Source organism: Pogonomyrmex barbatus, unplaced genomic scaffold, assembly GCF_055798465.1.
Source record: "Pogonomyrmex barbatus isolate J1 unplaced genomic scaffold, ASM5579846v1 scaffold22, whole genome shotgun sequence".
Classification (NCBI taxonomy): Eukaryota; Metazoa; Arthropoda; class Insecta; order Hymenoptera; family Formicidae; genus Pogonomyrmex; species Pogonomyrmex barbatus.
The window spans coordinates 1,143,397-1,171,187 of NW_028297119.1; the positions used below are offsets into that span (position 1 = coordinate 1,143,397).

Consider the following 27,791-nt stretch of genomic DNA (forward strand, 5'->3'; position numbering starts at 1 on the left):
CGTGTGTCACATCGCTCCGTCAAAATAGTGAATTTTCGTGCGTAAATAGTGGGAAAAGACGTAAAATAAGTATTTCGAGTTATGTCGCCGTAGATCGAGGATGGATATGAAAGTTATCTAGCCGGGATACGGCGATCTGTGGATGTGAGCAGTGAATTTATTATTTGAGACATTGAAGTCTCACAAGACAGTAGACATTATACGTGGACACAATAGTGCTGACGTGTGAAAGTGGGTCACAGGTGACTGATCGCTTATGCTGATACTAGCGGTTTTGGCCGGTAAGTATCAGCATGGACGACGAATATGCAGAGTATCGATGCTCGGCATGTAGGAAGGCAATTAAGAGCAGAGTCGTTAAATGTAAAAATTGACCAAAGCTTTTTTACCATCCAGGATGTGTAAATAAACATAAAATTATCGACAGAAATCAAGAGTACGTGCCGTGTAAAGGCCCATTTGAGGAATTTTTAACTGATAGTGAGAAAGCTCCGGCACCGGCAGGGAGAGATAGGACATCATCTACAGGATCTACAGGATCTACAGGAGTGTTCACAACATCGAGCAGTGGAAATAAAGGGTCAAGCATTGATATAAAAATAGACTGGATTATAAGAACTGTGAAAGAAATAAAAGATGAAGCGATGCGTAAAAATGAAATTAAAATAATGATTAAAGAAGTAGTTAAAGAAGAATTAGGAAGTGTTAAACAAGAGATGGAAAACTTGAAGAAAATGATACAGGGAATAGAGTATGGATCGAAGGGAGGAACGCAAAGAAGCTACAGTGAAGCGGTTAAAGAAAAGAAGAAAGAGAGTCTTATAATTGTTAAACCGAAATTGCAACAGGAAAGTGAAGACACGAAAAAAGTGATAAAAGAGAAGGTAGATATAAAGAATATGGCAATGGGAGTAACAAAATTAAAAAAAGGAAGCAAAGGAGTAGTAATCATGGGATGTGTTGAGGGATGTGTGAGTAGTGATCATGGGAAACTGGAGAGGAGGTAAAAAAGTTGAAAGAGACAGTTCAAGCTAAACTGGGAGAGAATTACAAAGTGACGGAGTCTAAATCGAAACCAAAAATAAAAATTATTAATATAAATTTAGAAGAGATGAACTTAGATGATAATGAGCTTATAAATACGATAAAGAAGCAGAATAAAATAGATACAGTAAATATGCGAATTGTGAAGAGAATGGTCAAAGTAAAGAATAATGATCAAAGAAGAGGAAATGAAGAAGGATCAATAATAATGGAAGTAGATGAAGAGACACACGAGATGATATTGCAGAAAACAAAACTAAATGTAGGATGGAAGAAGTGTCCTGCATTTAATCACATCAGTGTCAAAAGGTGTTTTAAATGCTGGGGATATTTTCATATTGCCGAAAATTGTAAGAGAGAAGAAACATGCTGCAAATGCGCGGGGAATCATAGCTCGCGTGTCTGTACAGCGACAGAGAAGAAATGTGTGAACTGTATGTTCAAAAATCGAACATACAATTTGAAGATAAATGATGATCATGAAGCTATCAGCCGAGAATGTCCGACTTTTAAGAGGGCGTTACAGGAAGAGAAGAGGAGAGCAGGCTGGGAGGAGAAGTAGCAACTACAGAAGAAAGAAGAAATTATACTGTATACAAATGCGCAGAGTTTGATAGCGCATAAGGATGAGATTCAACATCAGATTATGAAGAAAATAAATCCTGCGTTCTTAGCATTATCGGAGACCAGATTGACCGAGGATATTGAAGACAGTGAAGTGAACGTTTCTGGTTATAATATGACTAGATGTAATGCTGAGAATAGAAATACAGGAGGCGTTGTTCTATATGTAAGGAATGATATTATTTACGAAACGGTGTTAGTACAAAAATTAGAATCGAATTGTTGGTGTGTCGCGGTAGAAGTGAAAGATAAATTATATAAAGGAGTGATAATGGTAATATATCACTCACCAAGCGCATCGCACGGGGATTTCATGAGATTTTTCGAGGATATAGTAGAGGAATTAGTAATAAAAGGTGAATGCATGATAATAGGAGATTTTAATATAGATCTTATGATGGACTCGTTTTATGCGAAGAAATTGCAAACGGCAATGTTAAGCTTGGGTATGAAACAGTATGTTAACGAACCGACGAGAATCACGAAAGATAGTCAAACAATTATAGATCTAATCTTTGCTAATAGTAATAAAAAAGTGCAAGTAATTCATGAACCCAAAATTACGGACCACGCGTGGCTGGAAGTTGAGGTGAGTGTGAACAAAATTGAAAGTAAATTTAGAGAGTTTAGCGCTAGGAATTACAAAGAGTTTGATGAAGGTGAATTTGTTATGTTAGTAAAAAATAAATTACAGGAAAGCCAGGGATGGCAGTGTGTATGTATGGGTGTGAGTGAGAGAGCAGAAAAATTTGTCAATAGTATAGTAAATGCGTTAGATGTAATGGCACCGAAGAGGAAAATTAAAATTCCGAAAGTATGGGAAGGGAAAAAATGGTTCTCAGATGTAATAAGAGAGGCTGCGGATAAAAGGGATGAGGCATTTAGGCAAGCAGTGTACGCCGATACAGAACAAAGCTGGTTGCAATTTAAAGTTAATAGGAATGCAGTAGTAAAACTAATCAGGTCGAAAAAGAAAGAATATTATGAAAATATGATAGATTTTAATAAGGATAATCCTTCGACTATGTGGAAAACTTTAAAAGAAATTATTAGAGGCGAGCCAGTATGTGCTAAAGAAATAAAAGATATAGATTTTGAAATATTAGATAACATAGATTATAGTACAATAGGGTGCAATATAGCGGATAAATTTAACTTATATTATATACAGAGTATTAATAGTATAATAAAATCTATAATAGAGGATCAGTCTACAGGCGCAGGTAAAAGAATTATCTATGCTATAGAAAATATGGTAACTATGGAAAATTTTGAGGGAATCACGGTAGAGCATTTAGAGAAAATTATTAAAGGACTGCCAAATAAGAAAGGCACGGAAGAGGGAATAACTAGTAATATATTAAAAGCAATGTTTTGCGTAATAAAAGAGGAATTTGTTGATATAATAAATAACTCCCTGAGAGATGGTTGCTGTCCAGAAAGTTGGAAAACGTCCACAATAATACCGATTCCAAAAGTAGATAAAGCCAAGAAGGCGAGTGATTTTAGGCCTATTAATGTGTTACCTATATTTGAGAAAGTGTTAGAATTGGTAGTAAAAGAGCAAATTGAAAGGTATTTGGAAAATAATAGTATTATAACTGAACATCAATCGGGCTTTAGGAAACACTATTCATGCGAAACAGCGATTCAGACTATTGTTGACGAATGGAAACTGATAGTCAGTGAAAGGAGAATGGTAGGGGTAATTTTCATGGATCTGAAGCGAGCGTTTGAAACGATAGATAGGGAAAGATTATTAGGGAAATTATATCAATATGGAATCAGAGGAAAAGTCCTTGAATGGTTAAACTCATATCTAAAGAATAGAACACAGCAGGTGCGATTTAATAATAAATGGTCAAAATTAATGGCAACGGAATATGGAGTTCCACAGGGATCTGTATTGGGACCTTTGTTATTTATACTTTATATAAACGATATAATCAAAGTCTGTCCAGAAGAATGTAAGATAAAAATGTTTGCGGATGATACTTTAATATATGTGGAGGGAGAAAGTAGCGCAGAATTAGAAAGAAAAATGAATACGGTGTTTGTTATAGTAGAAAAGTGGATGAATATAAATAAATTAAAAATGAATGCAGGGAAAACGAAATACATGATAGTTAAAAGTATAAGAAAAGAGCTAAGAGGTAATATTACGTTGAAATGCTTGGATGGAACTGAGATAGAGCGTGTGGAAACGATGAAGTATCTAGGTATAATTATTGACGATAGACTTCGATTCAACGACCACTGTGATTATATGCTAAAGAAAATAGGGAAAAAAACGAGTTTTCTCAATAGAATAGGTAGTTCTGTATCGGCTTACACCAGATGCACGATATACAAGACAATTATAGCTCCTCATTTTGAGTATTGTGCGACGTTGTTGATTGACATGGGTGAAACGCAGTTAAGCAAATTGCAAAAAGCGCAAAACCGAGCTATGAGAGTCATACTGCAGTGTAATAAATATACCAAGGTGGAACATATGCTGCAAACGCTGCAGTTTATGTCCATAAGACAGAGGCTATATTATAATGTGTGTACGTTTATCTTTAAGGTTGTGAATAACATGCTACCGGAACAATTAAAAGATCAATTAGAGCTAGTGGGGAGCAAAAATGATAGACAAACGCGACAAACCGGAGATATTATAATAAGATTTCGTAGAACAAGGAGTGCACAAAAAAGTATGTTCTACGAAGGAGTAAAAATGTACAACGCGTTGCCAGCCACAATGAAAAGATGTGATAAACTAGAAATGTTTAAGCGAATGTTAAAAGAGCATATATTAAGTATAATTTAAGTGTGTATCATGTATTTGCAAAATAGCTGAGAAAGCTAAATAAAGTCTAATCAATCAATCAATCTCTCTCTCTCTCTCTCTCTCTCTCTCTCTCTCTCTCTCTCTCTCTCTCTCTCTCTCATACTGGTGCGAACTACTTGGGACCTCCGAATTTCGTTAAAGGCCCTTGAAAGCTGCCGAACCCGTTTTCTACGTATTTCTCTGTCTCTGTCTCTCCTAGTTTCTTTTTCCTACTTTTACTAAAGTACAAAATTTCTCTTACTTTATTTTTTCCTTCCCCCTGTAGTGAATCAAACAGAAGTGCCGCCTTCTAAAATCTAATAATCTGACCGTTTATTAAAACGACCCCGTCGTCATTATAATGGTGGAGCCCGGCAAGCGTTCAAAGCCAGAAACAAAAGGGAACGAAACTATATACCAAACACCATATACGAAACAATCAACCGAATCACTGTCAACCTCTTCTCACCCCTCTTGAATCTCCCTCTTCTTTTCTTTCACAATGAACCTCTACTATTCTCTTTTCTCTCGACACGTTTTCCCAATTTTTCCCTGAGTTCTTTACCTCTGAAAATCCATTCTATGCTTTCGATCCCGAACCTATCATCGACTTCGAAGTCCTCCCCCCGGTCTTTTGTTTTCTGATGACGGAGAACCCCTGTTTCCAAATTTTGAAATAGATTTTCCTGAATTATTTGATCTCTTAACTCCTACTCCACAAGAAATTCAAGCCTATCCTCCTTAATTTTCCATTACACATACACACACACACACACACACACACACACACACACACACACACACGCACGCACACATTAACTAATAATGCCATATTTCCGTTTTATTAATTTAAGTTTATTCTCAAACATATTTGTAATGTATTACTGGGTAAGATCATCGCTTGATTTACTCTTCTACTCACACTCTCCCTACTAGAAATCCTATCCGATGCCCGCCGAATGACTGTAACACTCAATAAATAAATAACATACATGCACACCACTCGCCCATCATTTCTCTTGCTTCTCAAAAACATGTACAACATTAACCATATTAAATATTTAATTTAATTTCTCTTAAAACCCCTCGTCTCATTCCCCCCATCTCACTGATTGCAGGAGGTCTATCCCTGGTAATAGGAATTAAGTTTCTTGACCGACCACGCACGTCTGTGGAATAGCGTCATAGCGTAGTCTCGTATCGCTGACTTAGTGCCGAGACTTGTCAGTGCATTCGAAGGATCACGTTTCCACGTTTGGCCTTCGAGAGAGCAACTGTTCACATCCTTCCAAGCCTATTCGTACCCCGTTTGCATTTTTAATTCTTAATTTTCAATTTTCAATTTACTCCGGGCTGGACGTAACAAAAATTTTTTATATAATTTTTATTTATATCATTTTTTTTAACATTATATATAAACATATAATGTTAAAAAGAATTTATTAATAAATATTAAAACATGTGTTTACACGGGATAATATTCTAATAAAATAAACTTATATTTCTTGCATTATTTATGTAAAAAATGTTTCATTATTTAATAGTTAATTATATATTTCATTAATTTTATTTAGTTAATATTGAAAAAAAATAAGTTATAAAAGTATAAGTAAAGAATCTGAAAATATATTAAATTTTAATTCAAACTGTTTTCTATTTTTCTGTCATATAGTTCAATGTTATTATTATTAAAAATAGTTGTAATGCGCGCCAAGTTTTTGTACGTCATTTTTTTTCTTACACTCAGATTTTCTTTTATATTTTATTTTTATATAAACACAGCTACAATAATTCAATAAAATTTTGGCGATTACAAATTGACATTAATTTTAGATTGATAACATCTTTTTTCACCTTTCGAAAATTTCTTTTTTACTTTATGGGATTAAAAGTTTGGACCATTTCTTGCTATCATGTGTTTTGTAGAAATAATGAAACGAATTTTCAAATAAAAATGAATTACAAAATAAGACGTATTTTACTGTAAAATTCTTCTTATTTTATTAAATTAGAAGTTGACGCCAGTTCTTGATATCTTTTATACTATTACGTCCAGCCCCAAAGAATTAGCAAATTAAAGAAATAACGAAATACAGAACGAAATACAGGGCTCGGAAGGACGGAACAACGCTGCTCCTTCGAGGGTCAACTGATAAACCTTCGAGTCAGTCCTCGAATCAAACGCACTGTCTACGCCTCGGCACTAGGTCAGCGATGAAAGACTCGCTGTGATACCATGACCCAGACATGCGCTAATTGGTCCGTTTTTAGGTCAGGGAACTTAGTCCCTTTTACCTGGGATAGGACCTCTTTAGAGTAGCGTGGAACGAAAGAGAGAGAATTTTAAATGATAAAACGTCAAGTATATTGAATTTACATTTAATTTATGATTTCGAACAAGTATAATTTAGTAACATTACAAAGATTTATACAATCATCATCTCTAGTTTCCAAGTACATTTATCTAAGACATACACACACACACACACACACACACACACACACATGTATGTATGTGTATATATATATATATAATATTATCTAGAAATTATAATATACAATATATATATATATATATATATATATATATATAATATTATCTAGAAATTATAATCCAAATATTTACGTGATCTATGCTAAAATCCTACCCGATGCCCTCCGAACCATTGTAACACTCGCAACCACATACACACACAAACTCGAATAAATGCCATTTTATATATATATATATATATATATATATATATTTGGGAGGGATATATATATATATATATATATATATATATATATATATTTGGGAGGGAAGTAAGCTTGGTTCTCTTCTAGAAAAGGGGTTTCCAAATCGCGATAGAGGCAGGATTCTTCTAATAACTCGGAGGGAAAAGAATATTCTTCACGCTCCTAGGGACTTGGGGATAGGTTACTAAAATTTAAAATGAGAGATTGTGTGGCGGATCGTGATACAGATGAGTAGCTGGGCTCTACAGGATAAATAGGGCGACTCAGGGGTTTGCAGGGAACGTCGGGGAAAAGGCGGGAAAAGGATTCGGAGACAGACTCTGAAGCTGGAAACTACATATTCTAATTCCGCCAGCTCGTTAATTAATTTTGAATGTTCGATGTCGTAGCCTGGTTGTTCAACGGAAGGAAGGAAGTCGATCGGGGAGGATTCCGCGGGTGTCTGCAAGCGCGACCTGAAGAACGGCGATGTCCGTTTCAATAACTTCTTCCGACGCGAGGGCAGATGCGCGGCGAAGTCTTTTGCTCGATTTGCGCCTTAGTGTCAGTCCACAATAAGTATTTAATCTTTAAGTCGTAAGAAATTGACCAATCATAGTCGATTATTCTTTTCATATTCGATTATAATTGGTCAATTTCTTACGTCTTAAAGCTTAAATTACCTATTGTGGACCGACACTTAGGTATTTTAAGGCTCTCTTCGTCCGCTTCTGGCTGGGAAGAGCCGGTAATCCGGATCGAAACACTATAATATAGAAGAAAAATGGTATAATACATCGAATTGTTTGGGGACCACGTATCCTGGAGCGAATTCTGGACAGGCAGCAGGAAAGAGAGAGAAAGAGAATTCACTGAAGTTTTCGGCGACCACATATCTTAGAGCGAACTCTTGGACAAGCGGCAGGAAAAAGAGAGAAAATGGGATAAAGTGTAGAAAAAGGTTAAAAAGCTAAGAGAAACCATGTAGCGGAGTTTTGCGATCTCGAAATAAATTCGTACCGCATCGTAACCGTGAGGGAAAAATAATTAATAAATAAATAAAAAAAAGATTTCGACTTACTCTTGTAGCAGGCGGCAGGAATTGTTGTTTAAGGATGAGTCTGAGGATCGAGAATATTGGTTATCAGACCAATGAAGCTTGCAATTTCACACACGAAAAATCGCGCACTGGCAAAGTGACAGAGTGACCGACTGTCTGACTAAAGAATCTGAACTGAACGTTGTGCCCTTAATTATATATATATATATATATAATTCTGTTGAGGAAATTCTTTATATTATTGATGCCTACGTGACCAACTGTACATATTTTCTAGAAAAACAAAGTAATAGATTATTCTATTAATTCCAGCCGCGGCAACCCGCGCGTTTCCCAAAATTATAAAAGGTTATCCGCGTGACTCGCCGCGCACATGCTTATCATTTTCTATTTCCTGCATCTTGGTTTTCTCAACAGAATAGAGATTTGGCAATTATTTATTTATTTAAAAAGTTAAATTTTAATAATCGATTCTCGAAAGAGAAGAATCGTGTAGTCGACACGACGTAACAATACCAATATAAAATTATTACTAAAAAGACTTTTGTAGATGAACATTTTTGTATAAAATTCTTTCTTTTACATAAATAAGAAAAGGGGCGCGTGAACTAGGCGTTATTTTTTACTTTTTTTAAAAGTATGATACATGTCGCACTTGATAATTAGAAATTTTATTTTTTGTTTTTATTAAAGAGATTAGAGATTTTATTTTTTGTTTGAAAAGCATTAAAGTTTAATACAAAACTCGATAATGTTAATCCGAGTAATCAGTAGATCCTAATGTATTTATTATTTTTAGATTAAATATAATCTTATAATAAATGTATACTTCATAAAGTGTATATTTGTAATGAGTATAAGTTTGAACAGCCAATAATGACAATATTAATTTTTTTCATTATGTTATGATATTTATTTTTTGATTTCTGAGGAATGTTCTTAATTAAATTTGTTTTGCATTGTTAGTACATACTCGCAAAATTGTATAACATAAATCTAAACACATATTTACATGTTTATTTTTTTCTTACGTATTTTTTCCAATTGTTATACTACAATATAGACTTATGTGATACTTTTATACTTATCCTAAGAATAATAACAAATACTACATAATAATACAAAACTGAAAACAAAATAGTGTCCATAACATTATCTACGCAAAATATATCATTCAGAATAATATATGCAATATTTTGCAATTATATCTTGATTCATATATTGCAATTTTAATTAAGAAAAGTATTATGTCGAGATGAAATTAGAATACCATGTATTTTTCGTATCTTATTTAAATATTTAACAATAAATACATAATTGTTTCTTTTATCTACACTCTCTCTTTGTGCAGCATCGTCTTGTACTATTTGTGGTTCTCCTATATTAGGTTTCATTAATGATAACAGGAATGTCCATTATATCATCATTCAGTAAACAGATATTGTGTAATATACAACAGACAATAATATATTTTGGTATTAAGTCTGTTCTTTTCATAGGAAGTGTGTCTAAAATACTTCTAAAACAGTCTTTTACTGGACCTAATAATCGTTCAACCATCATTCTAGTAAAAGAGAGACATTTATCAAAACTTATTTGCCTTTCAAATAAATGACCATTGTCCTTAAATGGTACCATCATATTTTATTAGACAATATGCCGAAACCTAGCATATGGCTATTATGTGAAAAATTTTGATCTGTATATAAACTTCCAATGTTTGATAATCTAAAGACATGTATATCATGGACAGAATCAACCTGTTCTGCGTAACAATGGATAAAACGTAATTGTGCATCACAAATGCATGACTTGAAAAAAATTGGAAGGGTTCCGTTAGCGCACAGTGCGATAGCATACATTCACTCACATCAGCCGATACTTAGGAATTTTTTAATGGATCACCAATCAAAAATTTTTTATTTAATTAGCCAATCGTTGTATGCTATCAGATCCTCTAAAAAAAGAATTATATATAATATAAACAATAAGAATAATAATTTTATTATTAAAACTAAATATTTATAACAATGCTAAAGATTTATAGCGATAAAGTAAACTTAAAAGTAAAATGTTAAAGATTAATAAATGTTTATTAACTATTTACTTGTTATTGAACGGAATGGAATCCTTTCCTATTTATACAGGATGTTCAGAAAGTGCCGGGAGTTCCTAAATAATTTTTGAATGAATAGAGATAATTGAGTGAAATTTGGAGAGCATTTATGGTATCAAAAAATTTATCTTTTGATATAAGAGCAACAACCCTCTATTTCCGGGGACTCGGGGATAAGATATAGAAAATCAAATGGAATAATGGGTCAAATGATAATTTATTTGAAAGGCATTTGAAAGACCTTTCCAATGAGTCCCTTTGCAATCCTCCACCCCCATTTTCGTTATAACGATAACGCTAATGAAAACATGCACACACATTTTAATGAAAAGTGCAAATGACTGGAGACCTAAGTCTCTTCGAGAGATTTTTATTTGAGCCCTGTCTTTTTTAAAATTTGTAAACTATCTCCGCCCCCATGGGGGTGAGAATCGTAAATGGTTTATTGAAAAGGTCTTATTCTTTTAAACAAGCTCATTTGATCCATTATTCCATTTAAGATTTTTAATCTATATCTAACCCCTGAGGGTGAGGGATTGCCCCTTGGGATTGCCTCTTATGTCAAAAGATAACTTTTTTGATACTATAAATGCCCTCCAAATTTCATTCAATTATTTCTATCCGTTCAAAAGTTATTTAGGGGTGCCGGCATTTTCCGAATACCCTGTATATGATTTATTATTATCTTTTGGTGCACTAATTTTTATAATTCCGTCTACTGCACCAATAACACCTGGAAAACCATATAACTGTTCTATTTTTTCTATATTTTGTTTCTGCTTCTTGTCTTGTTGTCCAGCGAATAAACATTCCTACTTTTGCACATAAAGCATTAACTTTTTGTGCATTTCGCCAGCTTTATCGACGTCAAATCTGTCCGAAACACATCTGAATAGTTTATTGTAAAGTATCATTAATAACAACGTATATTAATAATAGTAATAAAAAGAGAATATATGTTGACATAAAAACACTAATTAAAAACAGTGAAAACACTAATTAAAGACAAGCATTATTCAAAGCTGGCTCTTCGTGTTGATATTTCTTGTGTAATTTTATGTCTCTATATCTTTCCATGTTCCTTCCATGTTTATTAAATTGTTTATTAAACCTTTAGGAATTTGATGTAGTCATTATCCAAATAGAAATTAATAATTGTTTTTCAGATGTTATCGGTTACCTCGCAAACCTATTTAGTTGTTGTGTTAATAATTCTGTTGTAGTCCGGATGGGTTACAAGATTGAATTTAGGGAAAGTTGGGTTCACCGAGCCTAAGGAGTTAGTATTCCGAGTAGGATTGTTGATGGAAAGTTCTTCTGGTCAAATACTATTATTCACTTTTAATAATTAGCTAGTTTATTAGTTGCAACTTCTTGACAATGTTTCGTGTGAATCTCGCTGTTACTGATAACGACTGCCCGTTACATAGTATGACTGCCCTGTTACTTATTGTGACTGCCCATTCTCGGCGATTTAGCATCCGTTTTTATAGTGTTTCGCAGTGTCACGATTCATCACGTTATAATTATAAATCGAATATATGGTCAAAGCAGCGTGCGTTCTTCATTCGCGCTTCGCTTTGGAATTTGCAGGTTTGCATATCCGGCTTTCATTTCCAGAGCACCGAACAGTTACTATACCGAGATGCGAGAATTATCGTAGTAACATTTGAGCTACAATTCTAATAAAAATTTGAAGGTATTTCGTTTCATTCTAAAACAAAGAATAATTATTTTAATAGTTTTTCTTTAAATTATAAATGAATTAGTTATATTTTCTATCAATTTTATCTAACTTTTCGTTTTAATGTTAGAATTAATAATAAATATTTTAATTTAATTTGTAATATAAACGATATAAGATTTGTTAAAATTGCAAATAGGAAGTTTCATCATAAGTAATAATAAATTATCACTCGTATTTTCAGATCAATAAAAAAATGAACAAAAATTGAACCAAAAATAACGAGCTATACAAGATGTCATTTACAATATTTATTTCATTAACAATAATTAAGATAAAGACTATTAATAATAAATAAGACAATAATAAGATAATAAGAAGATAATAATAAGATAATAATTAAGACAATAATTAAGATAAAGACTAATCTACTGATGATAATCTACTAATGATATAACTTTCATATTTATTTTTAAAATCTATTAAAATTTATTAAACAGATAGTAAAACAGTAATTTTTTCTCTTTCTTTTTTTACCAAACATATTTTTGTCATTACACTTATTTTTATATATAAAAATCAATCTGCAAATAAATTTTTCTCGTATTTACTTGTTATGTATTTACCGAATGTGCATTTGACATTCTTTGTCAATATACAAAGGTATAACATTCTCCAAGTAATTATTACAATGAAAATGTGGTATATTTGGTTTAGTTATTAATAATAGAATGTTTTCTTCATTTTTTGAGTCGCTATTTTTTGAGTCAGCATTCCATTAAATACTTCGCAAACTCTGTTATTATTATAATTTTTTCATTCATTTTATGATAGATCTAATTTATGATAGATTTGGACTTCAACCTCGCAATTAATCAAAAGAATAGAAATAGGTTATATTTTTATTATATTTCTTCTATAGATTATATTTATATATTTTTATATGCCATATTCATAGTACTGCAGACATCGTTCCGTTATTGCAAAGCAGAAGTGGCATCAGTAATAATAACAGAACGCTCTTGCAACTCTACTGAATGACATCATATCGTCAATATTGGCAGTGATTATCGGAATGCAGCCTATCTATCCGGACGAGACAGCATAATTGCAATCAAATTTCACGCAAGTTCATTCAATTTTCCAATTTTCGGGAGCAACGATGAGCGGATCACCGTTCAGTTGTAACAATATTATATTATATTAAATACTATATAATATTATTGTTACGACCGAGCGATGTTTCGCTCGGCGCTACCCTCGATTTCTAACTTGAAGATCGTTCCTTGCCAACGCCGTGAAGCGATTGTCAAGCGTTGTTGTGTTAAGAGTCGACGGTGCGACACGCGAGTTTAAATCGCGGTGAATTTATATTTAATTAAAAGTTCTTGTTATAGCTTTCGTGCTTCTGTGTATAATAAAGTGTGTGTTCCTTCATTTCTTAAACTGTCTCTTCCTTCCCTGTCGCGAGTGTTACGCAAGTAAACCCATCGCGAGCGCGACATTATATAAATATTATCCCAAGTGGTAAATGCATGTTATTTTTGTTAAAATGATGCTTGCTGGAATATTAATAGAATATAAGTGTAAAATATGTTAATTATCGTTTTCTTTTTTAAACCATGTTACTTTTATTTATTATAGACACTAATTTGGAGTCATACAATTGTTGTTTCCATACATATTTATATAATCTTCGTTTTTTTATTCGATAATGCAAAATTTTTTTGCTTTATATTTGGAATTAAAGTTTATTATAAAAAGTGCTAAATCTAAATATTTATAAAATTTTGATTTATTTACAAAATATTAATTAAGATTTCTAATGCCTCACTGCAGCCGTATTGAAATATGACATCAGAAATAAGAAATTAAGTATATAAATTTTTTTCTTGCAATCTGCATCGAAATAAATAAGATTTTTCAAATGCAATTAATCATGTTCGATATGGATTATTAAAATCCGCAGAACATTTTCTTTTTGACTTGTAAATAGTTTTAAATAGTTGTAAATCTTGCTCAATCGTCAAGTCCATTTATTGAATATTTAAAACATATGCAAATGAATTACACATACATATAGTAACATGTGGCGGCATCATTGCACTTGATACTCGTGCTCTGTACGCCGCTGCTTTGTACAGTAGTAGATAGAATTGTTGCAACACTTCTTTTTGATGAGTTTCGAAACGCAAAAATTTTTCGAGATTGTGAACCGTTGGGTCTAGTGAACCGTAGTGACCAGTTAAGATAACTGTCAAAAGAACATGTACAAGATGTACTTATTATAAAAAATAAAACTTGAGCATCATGAGAAACTTTTAATAGGTATACATTTAACACACACACATACATATATATATATATATATATATATATATATAAAAAGCGCAGAACTTTTTTGTACACCTTATATATATATATATATATATATATATATATATATATATTAGGTGTACAAAAAAGTTCTGAGCTTTTTTTGTAAAATTTAATCTTTATTCAAAAACAAACAAAAAAATATTAATCAGCAAAATAGTCCCCGTTTGCATCAACGACCTTTTGCCATCTTTCGGGTAGCTTGCGAATTCCTTGACGATAGAAACTCACCGACTTCGAAAAAGTCATTAATGCATTTTCGTATCTCTTCAAATCTCACGAAATGTGTATCACCCAAATGATGCTGCAGCGATCGGAATAGGTAGTAATCGGAAGGTGTGCCATGTCTGGGCTATACGCCGCATGCAGGAGAATTTGCCAGCCTAACGCAAAGATATGGTTCTGAATCGCTTTCGCAACATGTGGTCAAGCATTGTCATGAAGCAAGATCACTTTACGATGTCCTTGTAAATGACATCTTTTCTTTTAATGCATCGGTCAAATTGATCAATTGTTGTTGGTAGCGGTCTGCCGTGATTGTTTCACCCGATTGTAACAACTCGTAATACAACACACCTTTCCAATCCCACCAGATACAGAGCAAAACCTTCTTGGCGTGGATATTGGGTCTTGGCGTCGATGTCGAAGGTTGACCAGGGTCAACCCATGATTTTCTACGTTTAGGGTTATCATAAAGAATCCACTTTTCATCGCCTATAATGATTTTGTGCAGAAAATCTTTTTTCCGGAACTTTGAAAGCAAAATGAGTGCAGTGTCACGCCGACGATTTTTGTTATCTTCGGACAATTCATGCGGAACCCATCTGCCTTCCTTCTGAACCTTTCCCATCGTATGTAAACGTACGGAAATGGTTTGCTGCGTAACGCCAAGCTGTTCTGCAAGCTCCTTTTCAGTTTGCGCAGAGTTTATATCCAGCAGTGCTTGCAATTCATCCGTTTCACGCTTTTGAGGGCGTCCAGCACATGGTTTATCTTCAAGACTGAAATCTCCTTGGCGAAATTTTTGATACCATCTTTTACAGTAGTATGACTTACAGCGTTCTCTCCATATGCAGCACAAATCATTGCAGTGGCTTCAGCAGCATTTTTCTTCAGATGAAACGCGAAGTGGATGGAAAATCGAATATGCTTTTTTGTTATTGCCATCGTGAACACTACTGATTTTTGAGGTTATGTGCATCAAATGCCAAACCGTATGGCATTTTAGAAGGCCAAATGTCAACGCTTTAAAATCGCAAAAGGACGGGAAGATATATAAAATTTAAATTGTTTTTTCGGTTGTATAAAATCTAAAGCTTAGAACTTTTTTGTACACCTAATATATGCTATGTACAGCTATTATAACTCGACACTATAATTCATTAGACCCAGCGGTTCGCAGTCTGGAAAAATTTCTGCGTTCCGAAACTTATAAAAAAGAAAAATGTCGCAACAATTCTGTCCGGTAACAGCGGTACACCTGCGGGCCCCCACGCCGCGCAATTAGCTTTCGGCCGGCCGACGTATAAAAAGGGGGACCCCCGAAGCGCATTCAGCTGCTGTCTCAGCATGAAGAATGCTAAACAAAAGCCTCGTTTTGTTGAGCACAGCATGAAATCCGCTGCTCCGAGACCTATGCCCCGCGACGCATAAGTCGCATTTCGGCCGCAAGGCTGGCGATTGTAAAAATCGTAATTCGCGACTGCAGAAATTGCGATTCGACTGCACAGGCCAGCGGTTGGAAATCATGATTAGACGATATCAGCGAACACTTCTTGATCCGTTCTTTCACACAAATTAATACTCATCTTCCGATTAGATATCCGATTACGCTTCAATTTGTAATTAATATTACACACTACAATTTGTATCTAATCAATAATACGCGCCACAGTTTGTAATTAATTAATATTTCACGACGCACCATCTTAATTTAATTTTTTGTTAATCTGTTAATAAAGCTTGTAGAAAACGAGTTGAGCCGACAAATTGCAACCTTCCCAGATATTCTTTTCTTAATTTAATGAGTAGTTAATCATTGCATTAACTTGCATACCTTTTTCTTTCTTTAATTATCAGAATTCATTATCCTTATCGAGTTACAATATTACTATTATTGTCGCATTGCAAGTAGATCATTTCTATGTAAGATCAATCAAAGCATCAACCCGAAAAACAAAAAAGGAAATTTTCAGCGAATTTTATTAACTTATATCAAATATGAATGTTCGTATTCAAAAAATTTATTTTTTTGGTATTTATTTTCATTAGGGAACACAACTCCGATCTTGACCTTGATATATATAGTTATAGAGGTGTATAGAGGGTACAGATCAATTTGATCCTTATAAATTAATAAGTCTCGTTTAGTTTTTAAGATATACCTACATAAAGCTTAATTTTGAAATGTTATCATTCTATTTATGACATCTTGTATATGATATAGTGTATAATACATACATACATATATGTTTATATATTATATATATTATATTGTTTATATTATTTTAAAGTAATATTTATATTTTGGTGGTATCTTTCAGTTATTTATTTATTAGGTATTAGTCGTGCGTTTGTATCATCAACGTACGTCTTTACGAGTTTCTCAACGTTATCGATGATAAAAATAAATTGCTAAATTATTATTATTATTATTATTATTATTTTTTTTTTTTTACTTTTAACTATCACTGTGTACAGATTGGGTTATGTTAGATCTTTCGATCGTTTATCGCTGGATGATGTCCCTGAGGTCACTATTGCAGAGCTGGAAATGGCTGCTGGTAGACTTAGAAATAACGGAAAGTCACCAGGACCAGACGTTCACATAACATTCTTATAACATTCTTATTCCAGCAGTCGAAATAGCGAAGGGAGTTTTTGCCGTACTTTTCACGAGATGCCTCCGTGAGTCGTATTTCCCTGCAGAGAAAATATTTAGATTGATCTTGTTAAGGAAACCGAACAAATTCTTGAAAACCCGAACAATTCTCTATCTTTTTTTCGACCAATTTGTTTATTAAATACGATCGGGAAATTGTTGGAAAAAATTATTGCTAATAGAATCTATGAATTTCTAGAGAAATCAATTGTTGTTCAATTACCAATATGGATTTAGATGCGGTCGATCTACAATTGACGCAGTTAAAAGAGTCATAGATATAATATCTGGAGCAAACCTAGGAAAATGCTACACCGTGATGGTCAATCTCGACATTATGATTGTATTTAACTCCATTCATTGGCACGAGATCATTTCGGCAATAGAAAGTAAAGGGGTACCCGATTATCTGTGCGTAATGATTAGGACTTATCTGAGCAATCGTCATGCGATATATGTAGACAAGAATGGCTTTCTTAAAAATTTTCGGATTACTAGGGATGTCCCGCAGGGATCGGTACTGAATCCTCTGTTGTGGATCTTAGCTTATGATCAGATTCTTAGAGAAGGTGACTTCGCCACATGTCCTGCTACGCAGATGACACATTATTGGTTGCGGTAGCTAGAGATTTTAATATTGCCGTTTGTAGAGCTGAATTTTTCGCTGCTCATATTATAGATAAGAGTGAAAGACTTGGCTTAAGTGTAGCAGTGGAGAAAACGGAAATTGCTGTATTTTGTAAAAAAAGTTTCCCTTTGCCTCAATATCTTCCAAAAATGTAATCCGGGGATTCGCTTTAGATTTAATTATTAAAATTAAATATCTAGGATTTATTTTAGATATGTACCTTACGGGAGTATCTCTTACATATTATTCCGCGCACAAGACGCCTGGTAGGCGCGTTAGTGTCGGTCCACAATAAGTATTTAATCTTTAAGCCGTAAGAAATTATCAATCATAGTCGAGTATTTTTTTCATATTCGATTATAATTGGTCAATTTCTTACTTCTTAAAGCTTAAATCACTTATTGTGGATCGACACTTAAGCAGATTAATGCCCAATCTGAAGGGATCTGGTCAGGAGAGGAGGCAGCTTTATGTCTATGTGGTACAATCAGTTATATACTATGGGGCAGCTATTTGGGCTGATTGTCTTAATTATAACTCGGTAACGGTTAGGGAGGTAGAGAGTCTCCTAAGAACATTGGCAATAAGAGTTATCTGTGGGTACAGAACAATTTCGTATGTTGGCGCTACTCTCCTGGCTGGGATATTTGTCTTTAGAATTAGGGCGGAAAGATTGACAAGTCTTTATTCCTTATATAGAAGGAAAGGAAGAGTAGAGCGGAGACTGCTTCTCTTTACTCTAGAGCGAGAAGAAAATTAAGAAAGGAAGCGGATGAAAGAGCAGTCAAATCCTGGAGGATCCTTTTAGAAGATTATAGACAATCCGGTATAAGGATCAAGGAGGCCCTGGCACCTAGTCTTGGTGCTTGGCTAAGCCGAACACACAGCTTGCTCACTTTCCGCAGTTTCTTAGCGGACACGGCTGCTTTAATGAATTTCTATCCCGAATAGATAGGGTTCCCTCTGTCCTCTGTGTCCATTGCACGAGCGGGAGGGTAAGGTCCAATCGGACACATCGCCGATTGGTTGATTAAATAAAAAAATTTTTGATAGATGGCTCACTAGAAAATTCCTAGGCATCGGCTGATGTGAATGGTGTGTCCGATTGGACCTCACATTTTCAATCCGACACACCACTCACATCAGCCGATGCCTAAGAATTTTCTAGTGAGCTACCTATCAAAAATTTTTTTATTTAATCGGCAATGTGTCCGATTGGACCTCACCCAGTCTGTCTACGAGAATTAGAGATGTAGATTTCCTCAAAGTTCTATAGGTGTGCATTTGTGTTCCTGTTAATGTAAGTATCAGACGTGTGTTTTACGTTTTGCCTCTTTGGCCAAGACTAAGGGGGGGGGAGGCGTGATGAGTTGTTTCGTCAACGTTTCAGGGACTCTCCCTAAATGATCGTTCAGACTATAGAGGAGGTTTAGTGTCTCGAGCCAAACCTGAAAAGACAGATTATGCGCAGAGTTATAAATTTCTGATGCTAGAAAGGCAACAGATTGCTAACAGATTCTATAATATCTGACAATGTTAGCAAACTGTTGCCAAAAATCTGACAGAATCTGTTGACATTCTGTGCCAGCAGATTGGCAGCAGAAATCGAGCAGACCCTGCTGCAGGCTATTGTCAGATTGACGACAGAAAACGAACAGGATCTGCGCGACACAATTTGATGGCAGGATCTGCTCAATTTCTGCTGCCAGTCTGCTGACACAGAATGTCAACAAGTTCTATCAACAGAATATAAGCAGAATGGGACCTCAGATGAAATCAATCTGCTAACATTTTCTGATTAAATCTGTTGCCAGTTTGCCGATATTCTGTTAACATTTTGCTGACTAGGTGGGTAGGCGAGGCTGGGCTTTTCGTTCGACGTGCCATCCACTGAATCCCATATTCCCCAACTGTCGTTCGTTGGGAGTCTTCCGAAGATTCCTCCTCTTTTTCTTTCGGTAGTGGAGCACCCCCATAGGGAGGGGGCCGAAACATATCCTAATACACAAAGACGTCCTCAGGACTGTGTTATATAAGCCGGATATCCTAAGAACTACCTATTATGATCTTGAAACGTAAACAGGACGTCCTGTGGATAACAAATGAGCGCCTCATTACGTCTTCGAGAGCGTCCTCAGGACGTTCTCCATTCAGCCTCAGGCTATCCTGAGGACTTTCTTAAGACGACTTTAGGATGACTTCAGGATATCCCACAAGCATCTTCAGGGACATCCTGAAAACGATCGCGTTCCGATATTGACTGCTAGTACTGAAAATCTATAATATACGTGACACCCTTTACGGAAAATAAGTGGAAAAAAATTAAAAAATTAAAAAAATGAGAGAAATTGATGAAACATCTTTTACTCGTATCTCCTGTCATTGCATGTTTCTAAAATCGGTCACCCATCCACTTGGAGATCCTGTTCAATGTCGCTTACCTCTACTGTATTTGGAATCTGCTACTGAAATGAAGAAATAAATGATTACAGAATTTCAGCTTAAAATGTGATAAATCTGGTTAATAAATATTACTATATTGTATAAATAGTCTCAATTTTAAAATCTCGATTGCATATATAATTCTTGTAGATAATTTAATTACATATACAGAGCCGTGAACCTTATTATGTTTAACGAAAATCATTTTCCTCATGAAAATTGTTGTATATATTTTGCTTACTTGTTTATGAATTTGTTAATAATTGTATTAAGGAGTAACACTTAAAATTTTCAAAAAAATCGATTTTTTTCTTTTAAAATACACTTTAGGGTTTCAAAAAGTGGAAGTGGAAGTGGTTTTATTGCGATACATAATTTTTTTCGAAAGTTATAGCGATCCGTGCTATGTGTCTTACAGTGCTGCTGGCCGGACGAACCGACCGCACGGTACGTCGAAACGTTCAGGGCTCGTAAAGTCCAAATATTTTTATGATCACGTGCAAAAACGTGCATCGGCACTCGGCTGAGAAATTTAAAAAAAACGATAAAAGTTTTGGGAGGAAAAGGTCAGCTAACGAGCAAATTGATAAATCAAGTAGTGATTTATTATGGTTTAGTCATCAGAAGAAATTCTAGTTCAATAGAAAAAATGAGAAAAGAAATATAGTAACACAAGATCTCAACGGACAATTGATCTCAGCACGAGAAATGTCCGAGTGGTGCCACTCGTGGTGCACGTGGAGAGATAGCGAAAGTTATAGAAAAACTGAAAGACTATAAATACAAATCGGTAATATCAGTAGAAGTTTTCGAAACAATAAAACTATTTATACAGAATTGAGCTCTGATGGATTGCTTAATCACTGCTTAGGCGGATTTATCCAAAATAACAAGGAAAGTTTTAATATCACCGTGTGGTCGATGACATTGAAGAGTTCATCGAACGGAAAAAAGTTTTAGATATTTGTGCTGGCATTGCCGTATGCCATAATTTAATGATGAGATGTGCAGCACATAATCCAAATTCTGGACATTATTATCGGGCACAATTGTTATAATTTTTGCGTCGAAGCCGCATCATGCTCTCCGATCGCTCATTCAGCGACGCAGTGAAAAAGGCTCGCTCGAGCAAAAATCGCAAGAAAAGATGAAAAAGATGACAATCTGGTCGTTGAAGAGCAACTTTATGGTGCTGGGATTGCAGACTAAATTCACGAAAAATAAAGAAATTAAATTGTTAACCTAAAAATATTTACATTCAAAATTTTAAACGCGTTTTTCTCGAAACAGCATTTTTAAAATTGGCTAGCAGTAGAACTCAAACAATTTTTAACCGATTTATTTCAAATTTTGACAGTATTTAAAAAAATTACATTTTTTAAAGAAATACATAGGATTTTTTTTATAAGTTACAAATTTTTTGAATTACAGCTAATCTTACTCAACTTTTTTTAACGAAAATGGAACTTTTTCTTTGTACTTCCGCCATTTTGCCAAGAATCAATTTTTTCAAAAACAGCTATGTATTTCTGTAGATATTTGAGTAAAGAAAATAAAAACAAAACTTTTTTTTATTCTAAACCAAAAATTATGACATTTATACTGCTAGCCATGCCAATTTTACTGTCTCCTTCATGCTGTATATCCGCCATTTTAATAATTAAGACTCTAAAAATATTTTTTTACTTTTTTATATGTATAATAAAGTTATAAAATTCATTTTTTAATAACGAGATTCATTAAATTTATAAACTTTCCTAAAAATAGACCTCATTTACGACCGATTGCATAGGTGTTACTCCTTAAATATGAGAAATATTTTTCTTATTTATATATTATAGTTAATTAAGAAAGAGTATAGTAATTAATAATGTTTCATTATTTATTCATTAAAAATGTCTAAAAAATGACAATTAAATGACGGTATATGTATGCCGATAATATTTCGTGACAAATGTTACATTATTCTATGTCATTATTTAGTACACTGACGACGAATGACGAAAAATGACCTTAAATCATCGTCATAATGGCGTCATCTTGCTACTTAAACCAGAATGTTATTATGGTATTTTTAAAATACGTTTCAGAACTGTGTCAGGACAATGTCAGGATTATCAACAATTATTTATTTAAATTATTATTTATTAAAAATAAATACATTATATATAAATGAATCAAGCTTTATTTATTAATTATAATCCGTTATATAAAAAAGTTATATAAAACATAAAAATTTTAATTTTGAACATATGAAATAAAATATACATATATATAACATAAACTATAAACTCTTTAACATAAATAATATTTTTTTAAAATAATTACTTTTATAAAAACTTTATGTCTTCATATATATATATATATATATATATATATATATATATATATACATATAATGCATTTTTAATAAATAATTGTAATAATAATAATCCTGACATTGTCCTGATACAATCCTGAAACATATTCTGAAAATATCATAATAACATATTCTGGATCAATATTGGTTACATTGTGGACGTCTACGGATATGTTTAAGACTTTTTCAGGATATCCTTGTGGGATATCCTGAAGTTATCCTAAAGTCGTCTTAAGAAAGTCCTCAGGATAGCCTGAGGCTGAGAGGAAGACGTCATAACGAGGCGCTTATTTGTTAATCCACAGGATGTCCAGAAATTTTTGTCTAAGTGTAATGTCTTAAACATATCCTACATATATCTCGAAATATTCAGGAGTTATATAGAATCATCCTGAGGACGTCCTGTGCTATTAGGCTACTGTCTTTAAGCATACACTTCAATGCGAAGCGAGGTTCCACATTTATAACTTTCTGCACGAAGTTCAATTCAAATATATATGTTTAGTACAAACTGAAACAAGCTGGTTGAATTTTTTGGGACAGGTTTTTTAAGGTATAGAGGGAGAGGCGAAATCCGTCCCACCTACGTATGTATTGTGTCTACATATACATTAGAAAATTAGGTCTTTAACATTGATAAAAATTAACATATTTTTCAAATTTTTTTCTGTATATAACTTTTTATTAGGTGTACAAAAAAGTTCTGAGCTTTAGATTTCATACAACCGAAATAACAATTTAAATTTTATATATCTTCCCGCTCTTTTGCGGTTTTAAAGGGTTGACATTTGGCCTTCTAAAATGCCATACGGTTTAGCGTTTGATGCACATAATCTCAAAAATCAGTAGTGTTCACGATGGCAATAACAAAAGAGCATATTCGATTTTCCATCCACTTCGCGTTTCACCTGAAGAAAAATGCTGCTGAAGCCACTGCAATGATTTGTGCTGCATATGGAGAGAACGCCGTAAGTCACTACTACATGTAAAAGATGGTATCAAAAATTTCGCCAAGGAGATTTCAGTCTTGAAGATGAACCATGTGCTGGACGCCCTCAAAAGCGTGAAACGGATGAATTGCAAGCACTGCTGGATATAAACTCTGCGCAAACTGAAAAGGAGCTTGCAGAACAGCTTGGCGTTACGCAGCAAACCATTTCCGTACGTTTACATACGATGGGAAAGGTTCAGAAGGAAGGCAGATGGGTTCCGCATGAATTGTCCGAAGACAACAAAACTCGTCGGCGTGACACTGCATTCACTTTGCTTTCAAAGTTCCGGAAAAAAGATTTTCTGCACAAAATCATTACTGACGATGAAAAGTGGATTCTTTATGATAACCCTAAACGTAGAAAATCATGGATTGATCCTAGTCGATATCGGCACCAAAACCTAATATCCACGCCAAAAAGGTTTTGCTCTGTATCTGGTGGGATTGGAAAGATGTGTTGTATTACGAGTTGTTACAATCGGGTGAAACAATCACGGCAGACCGCTACCAACAACAATTGACCAATTTGAGCGATGCATTAGAAGAAAAGAGGCCATTTACTGGCCAAGGACGTCGTAAAGTGATCTTGCTTCATGACAATGCTCGACCACATGTTGCGAAAGCGACTCAGGACCATATCTTTGCGTTAGGCTGGGAACTTCTCCCGTACGCAGCGTATAGATATGGCGCCTTCCGATTTCTTCCTATTCCGGTCGCTGCAGCATCATTTGGCTGATACACATTGCGTGAGATTTGAAGAGATACGAAAATGCATTGATGACTTTATCGCTTCGAAGCCAGTGAGCTTCTATCGTCAAGGAATTCGCAAGCTACCCGAAAGATGGCAAAACGTTGATGCAAACGGGGAATATTTCGCTGATTAATATTTTTTTGTTTGTTTTTGAATAAAGATTGAATTTTACAAAAAAAAGCTCAGAACTTATTTGTACACCTAATAATAAACTGTAGCCCGAATAGCTACTATGATAAGTGCATTTCATAGCAACGAGTCCGCGTTACGCCGGAAATGCAAGTTTGCGAATTTCTGAACAGCGTGCGAACGAAGATCGCTCGCTGCATTTTACTATATATGGTCCGAATGAAGGTTTTAGCGCGGAGCTATTTGAAACCGCGGATATTGTAAAAACGGCTGACTAGTCGCCGACCGCGGGAGTTCGTTTCTAATTTTCTGACATATCGTCTCGATCCGCGATTGAAATTATACTTTAACGCGAGTGCAGAAATGTAATATATTATCTATGGAAAGTTAATTATTTTAGGAGATACAATCTGTAATAACGGAGAAAATAAAGGGCATTTACAAGAATAGTGAGTGTTACTGCAAGTTTTTCGTGTACTCCTACCAGCGCTTCTCGTGGATTCCAACCCTTCAGGCAGATCGAATCCCATATTTTTTCCTTGTTGCACTGAGAAATATAACAAAACAATAATTACTGGTTAAAACCTTTTGATTGCTCAGGAGAGTGTCCTTGACAATATATATTCGAGTCAAGATTATCGGAGCTATGTCTCCTAATGTAAAAATTTACTAACATTTATATAAGTATATCTCAAAAACTATACGAGCTAATTAAATTATAAGAAAAAGTTGATCAGAATCCTCATCTCTATAATATATATCAAGGTCAAGATCATCGGAGCTGTGTCCCCTAATGTAAATATTTATCTTTTTTTAATATATTTTACATGAAAAAATGCATTTCTTATGTAATAGTTCATATGACTATAGTAAAAGATCAGAAGCCTTAAGAGCATTCTGCAATAAGTCGTGAGAGTAGTTGCAGTCGCAAATACTTGTCGCGACAGCCAATTAGATGTGTGAATAGTGTGATTAGATGTGTGAATATTATTGTTATTTCTGATTGACTGTGAAATTGCAACTGCAATTGCTCTTACAAATCATTATAGATCACCCCTTAAACACAAATCAATTATTTTCTTAATTATTTTTCAGAAAATTATATATATTAATTATTAATACAATAGTATTAATATTGTACAAATATTTTTATCTCTTTAATATCTTTTTAAATATATAAAGTACTTTTTAAATAGATAAAGTACTTTTTTAGAACAAGCTTTTAATATTGTGACTTAACCTTTTTATTTTCTAAGTTTCTTATTTATGAAATGCTTTGATCAAAGAAATAATGTCTAATTTTATATTTAAAATATTTCAATGTGTAATTTCAATGTAATATTTATAAATGTAATACATTGAAAAATAAATAAATGTGTGTGTGTGTGTGTGTGTGTGTGTGTGTGTGTGTGTGTGTGTATGTGTGTGTGTATACTTCTTTATCTATTTCAATATATAATGTATACACAATATATAGTTTATACAAAAATATCTATGTGCAGAAGTACATAGACCTAATCAGCAAAATATTAACAGAATATCTGGCAACAGATTTGGTCAGAAAATGTTAGCAAAGTGATCTCATCTGAAGTCCCATTTTGTTTATTATACATTCAGCTGATAGAACCTGTTTACATTCTGTGCCAGCAGACTGGCAGCAGAAATCAAACAGATCCTGCTTGATCAGTTTGCATCAGATTGTGTCAACACAGATCCTGCTTGCTTTCTGCCGCCAATCTGATGGCAGACTGTAGCAGAGTCTACTCGATTTTTGCTAACAGATTTTGTTAGGTTTCTAGCATCAGTTTATTGACATTGTCAGATATTATAGGGTGTGTTTGCAATCTGTTGCATCATAAATTTATAGCAGACTCTACGCATAATCTGTTTCTTCAGGTTTGACTGTCAGGGAAAGTACATACAAGGTATTTTTATAATTAAATTTATGTATGCTGTATACACATCATGTGTGGCTATGACATATCCTATGTATGTATAATGATCTACAAATACACTACGATGAGCACTGGGTATCTTCAACTGTATAAATATAACGCACATCAGTACGTACATGTCCATATAATATCTTTGTTTGTAGATCACTGTATGTACCTAAAGTGTTATAAATTCATGTATATGCAATTTGCATACATTGAATCTGACATAAATATTCAATGTGTATATATATATATATATATATATATATATATATATATATATGTAAATTATCTGTCATATATTCACGAATGTATATGAAATATGATGTATGATATACACATGTAAACGGATATACAATGCACAAATCACATATCATTAAATTTATACATAAATAGGATATCCAATATACGTTATTTATGTATGACTGTACACATATAGGATATGTCATCCACTGATATGTAATGTATATATACTGAATGTCAAAACGTTATTTGAGAGGATATCCAATGTATATCATTTATAGATCACCGCATACAGACTAAGTCACATTCACAGATATATATAAAATGCATATACTTGCTATATACCTCTCTGTATGTACACATATACATATACGTAGAATATTCAACAAATATACACATGTATATTGCATGGATGTACATACAATGCACGCATACAACGTGTTGCACATACTTACGATATCCAATGTACGTCGTTTATGTATGTCTGTATGTACATATGATATGTACATACAGACATACATAAACGACGTACATTGGATACAATGTACATATATATTGGATGTCAAATGTTATCTGGAAGTATATATAATAAAACATATTCCATAAACTATTAATTTTTTGATATTTATATCTCTTATATCTCTTATATCTATTTATATCTCTTCCTGTGAAGTTAGCCTTCCATTATTCAAAAAATTAATTTTTTCTTAAAGTTCTGGATAGATTTCTGATAATTCTAGATAGTTTTCTGAAATAGTTCTGGCTATTAAAGGCTCGAAAATGCGATTTGAAATATGGGGAGCTAACATCATTTTCGAAAAAAATAATTTTTTATTAGAATTCTAGATAGATTTCACAGAGTCTTAGAGTTCTTGACATTTTAGAAATAGTTCCATTCGAGAAAGTAAAAAGAATCGAAGTTGAATATCCAAAAGTGGAACCAAAAATATAGTTACAACTTGAAAAATATCGATATGACACAATTTTCTCATTAAG

General features: G+C 33.7%; 2 protein-coding genes and 3 pseudogenes across 12 annotated transcripts in view; 2 read left to right on the top strand and 3 right to left on the bottom strand.

The window, feature by feature from the left end:
- LOC148936415 (uncharacterized) overlaps positions 1-198 on the bottom strand; it is a 3,868-nt pseudogene extending 3,670 nt beyond the window's left edge.
- The window catches only part of LOC105427296 (chromatin assembly factor 1, p105 subunit), a 798,730-nt gene that overhangs the window by 496,010 nt on the left and 274,929 nt on the right, over positions 1-27,791 (bottom strand). The gene's annotated exons all lie outside the window — the stretch shown is intronic.
- On the top strand, positions 294-1,609 carry LOC148936416 (uncharacterized; annotated as a pseudogene).
- Positions 1,691-4,542, top strand: LOC148936417 (uncharacterized). The gene has a single exon (XM_089078314.1). The coding sequence runs from the start codon at positions 1,691-1,693 to the stop codon at positions 4,478-4,480; it is 2,790 nt and encodes a 929-aa protein (XP_088934440.1). The 3' UTR covers positions 4,481-4,542.
- LOC148936418 (uncharacterized) lies at positions 4,368-12,294 on the bottom strand (annotated as a pseudogene).

Coding starts and splice junctions, on each gene's coding strand:
- LOC148936417 (XM_089078314.1), top strand. CDS start 1,691: ATGAAGAAAATAAATCCTGCGTTCTTAGCATTATCGGAGACCAGATTG.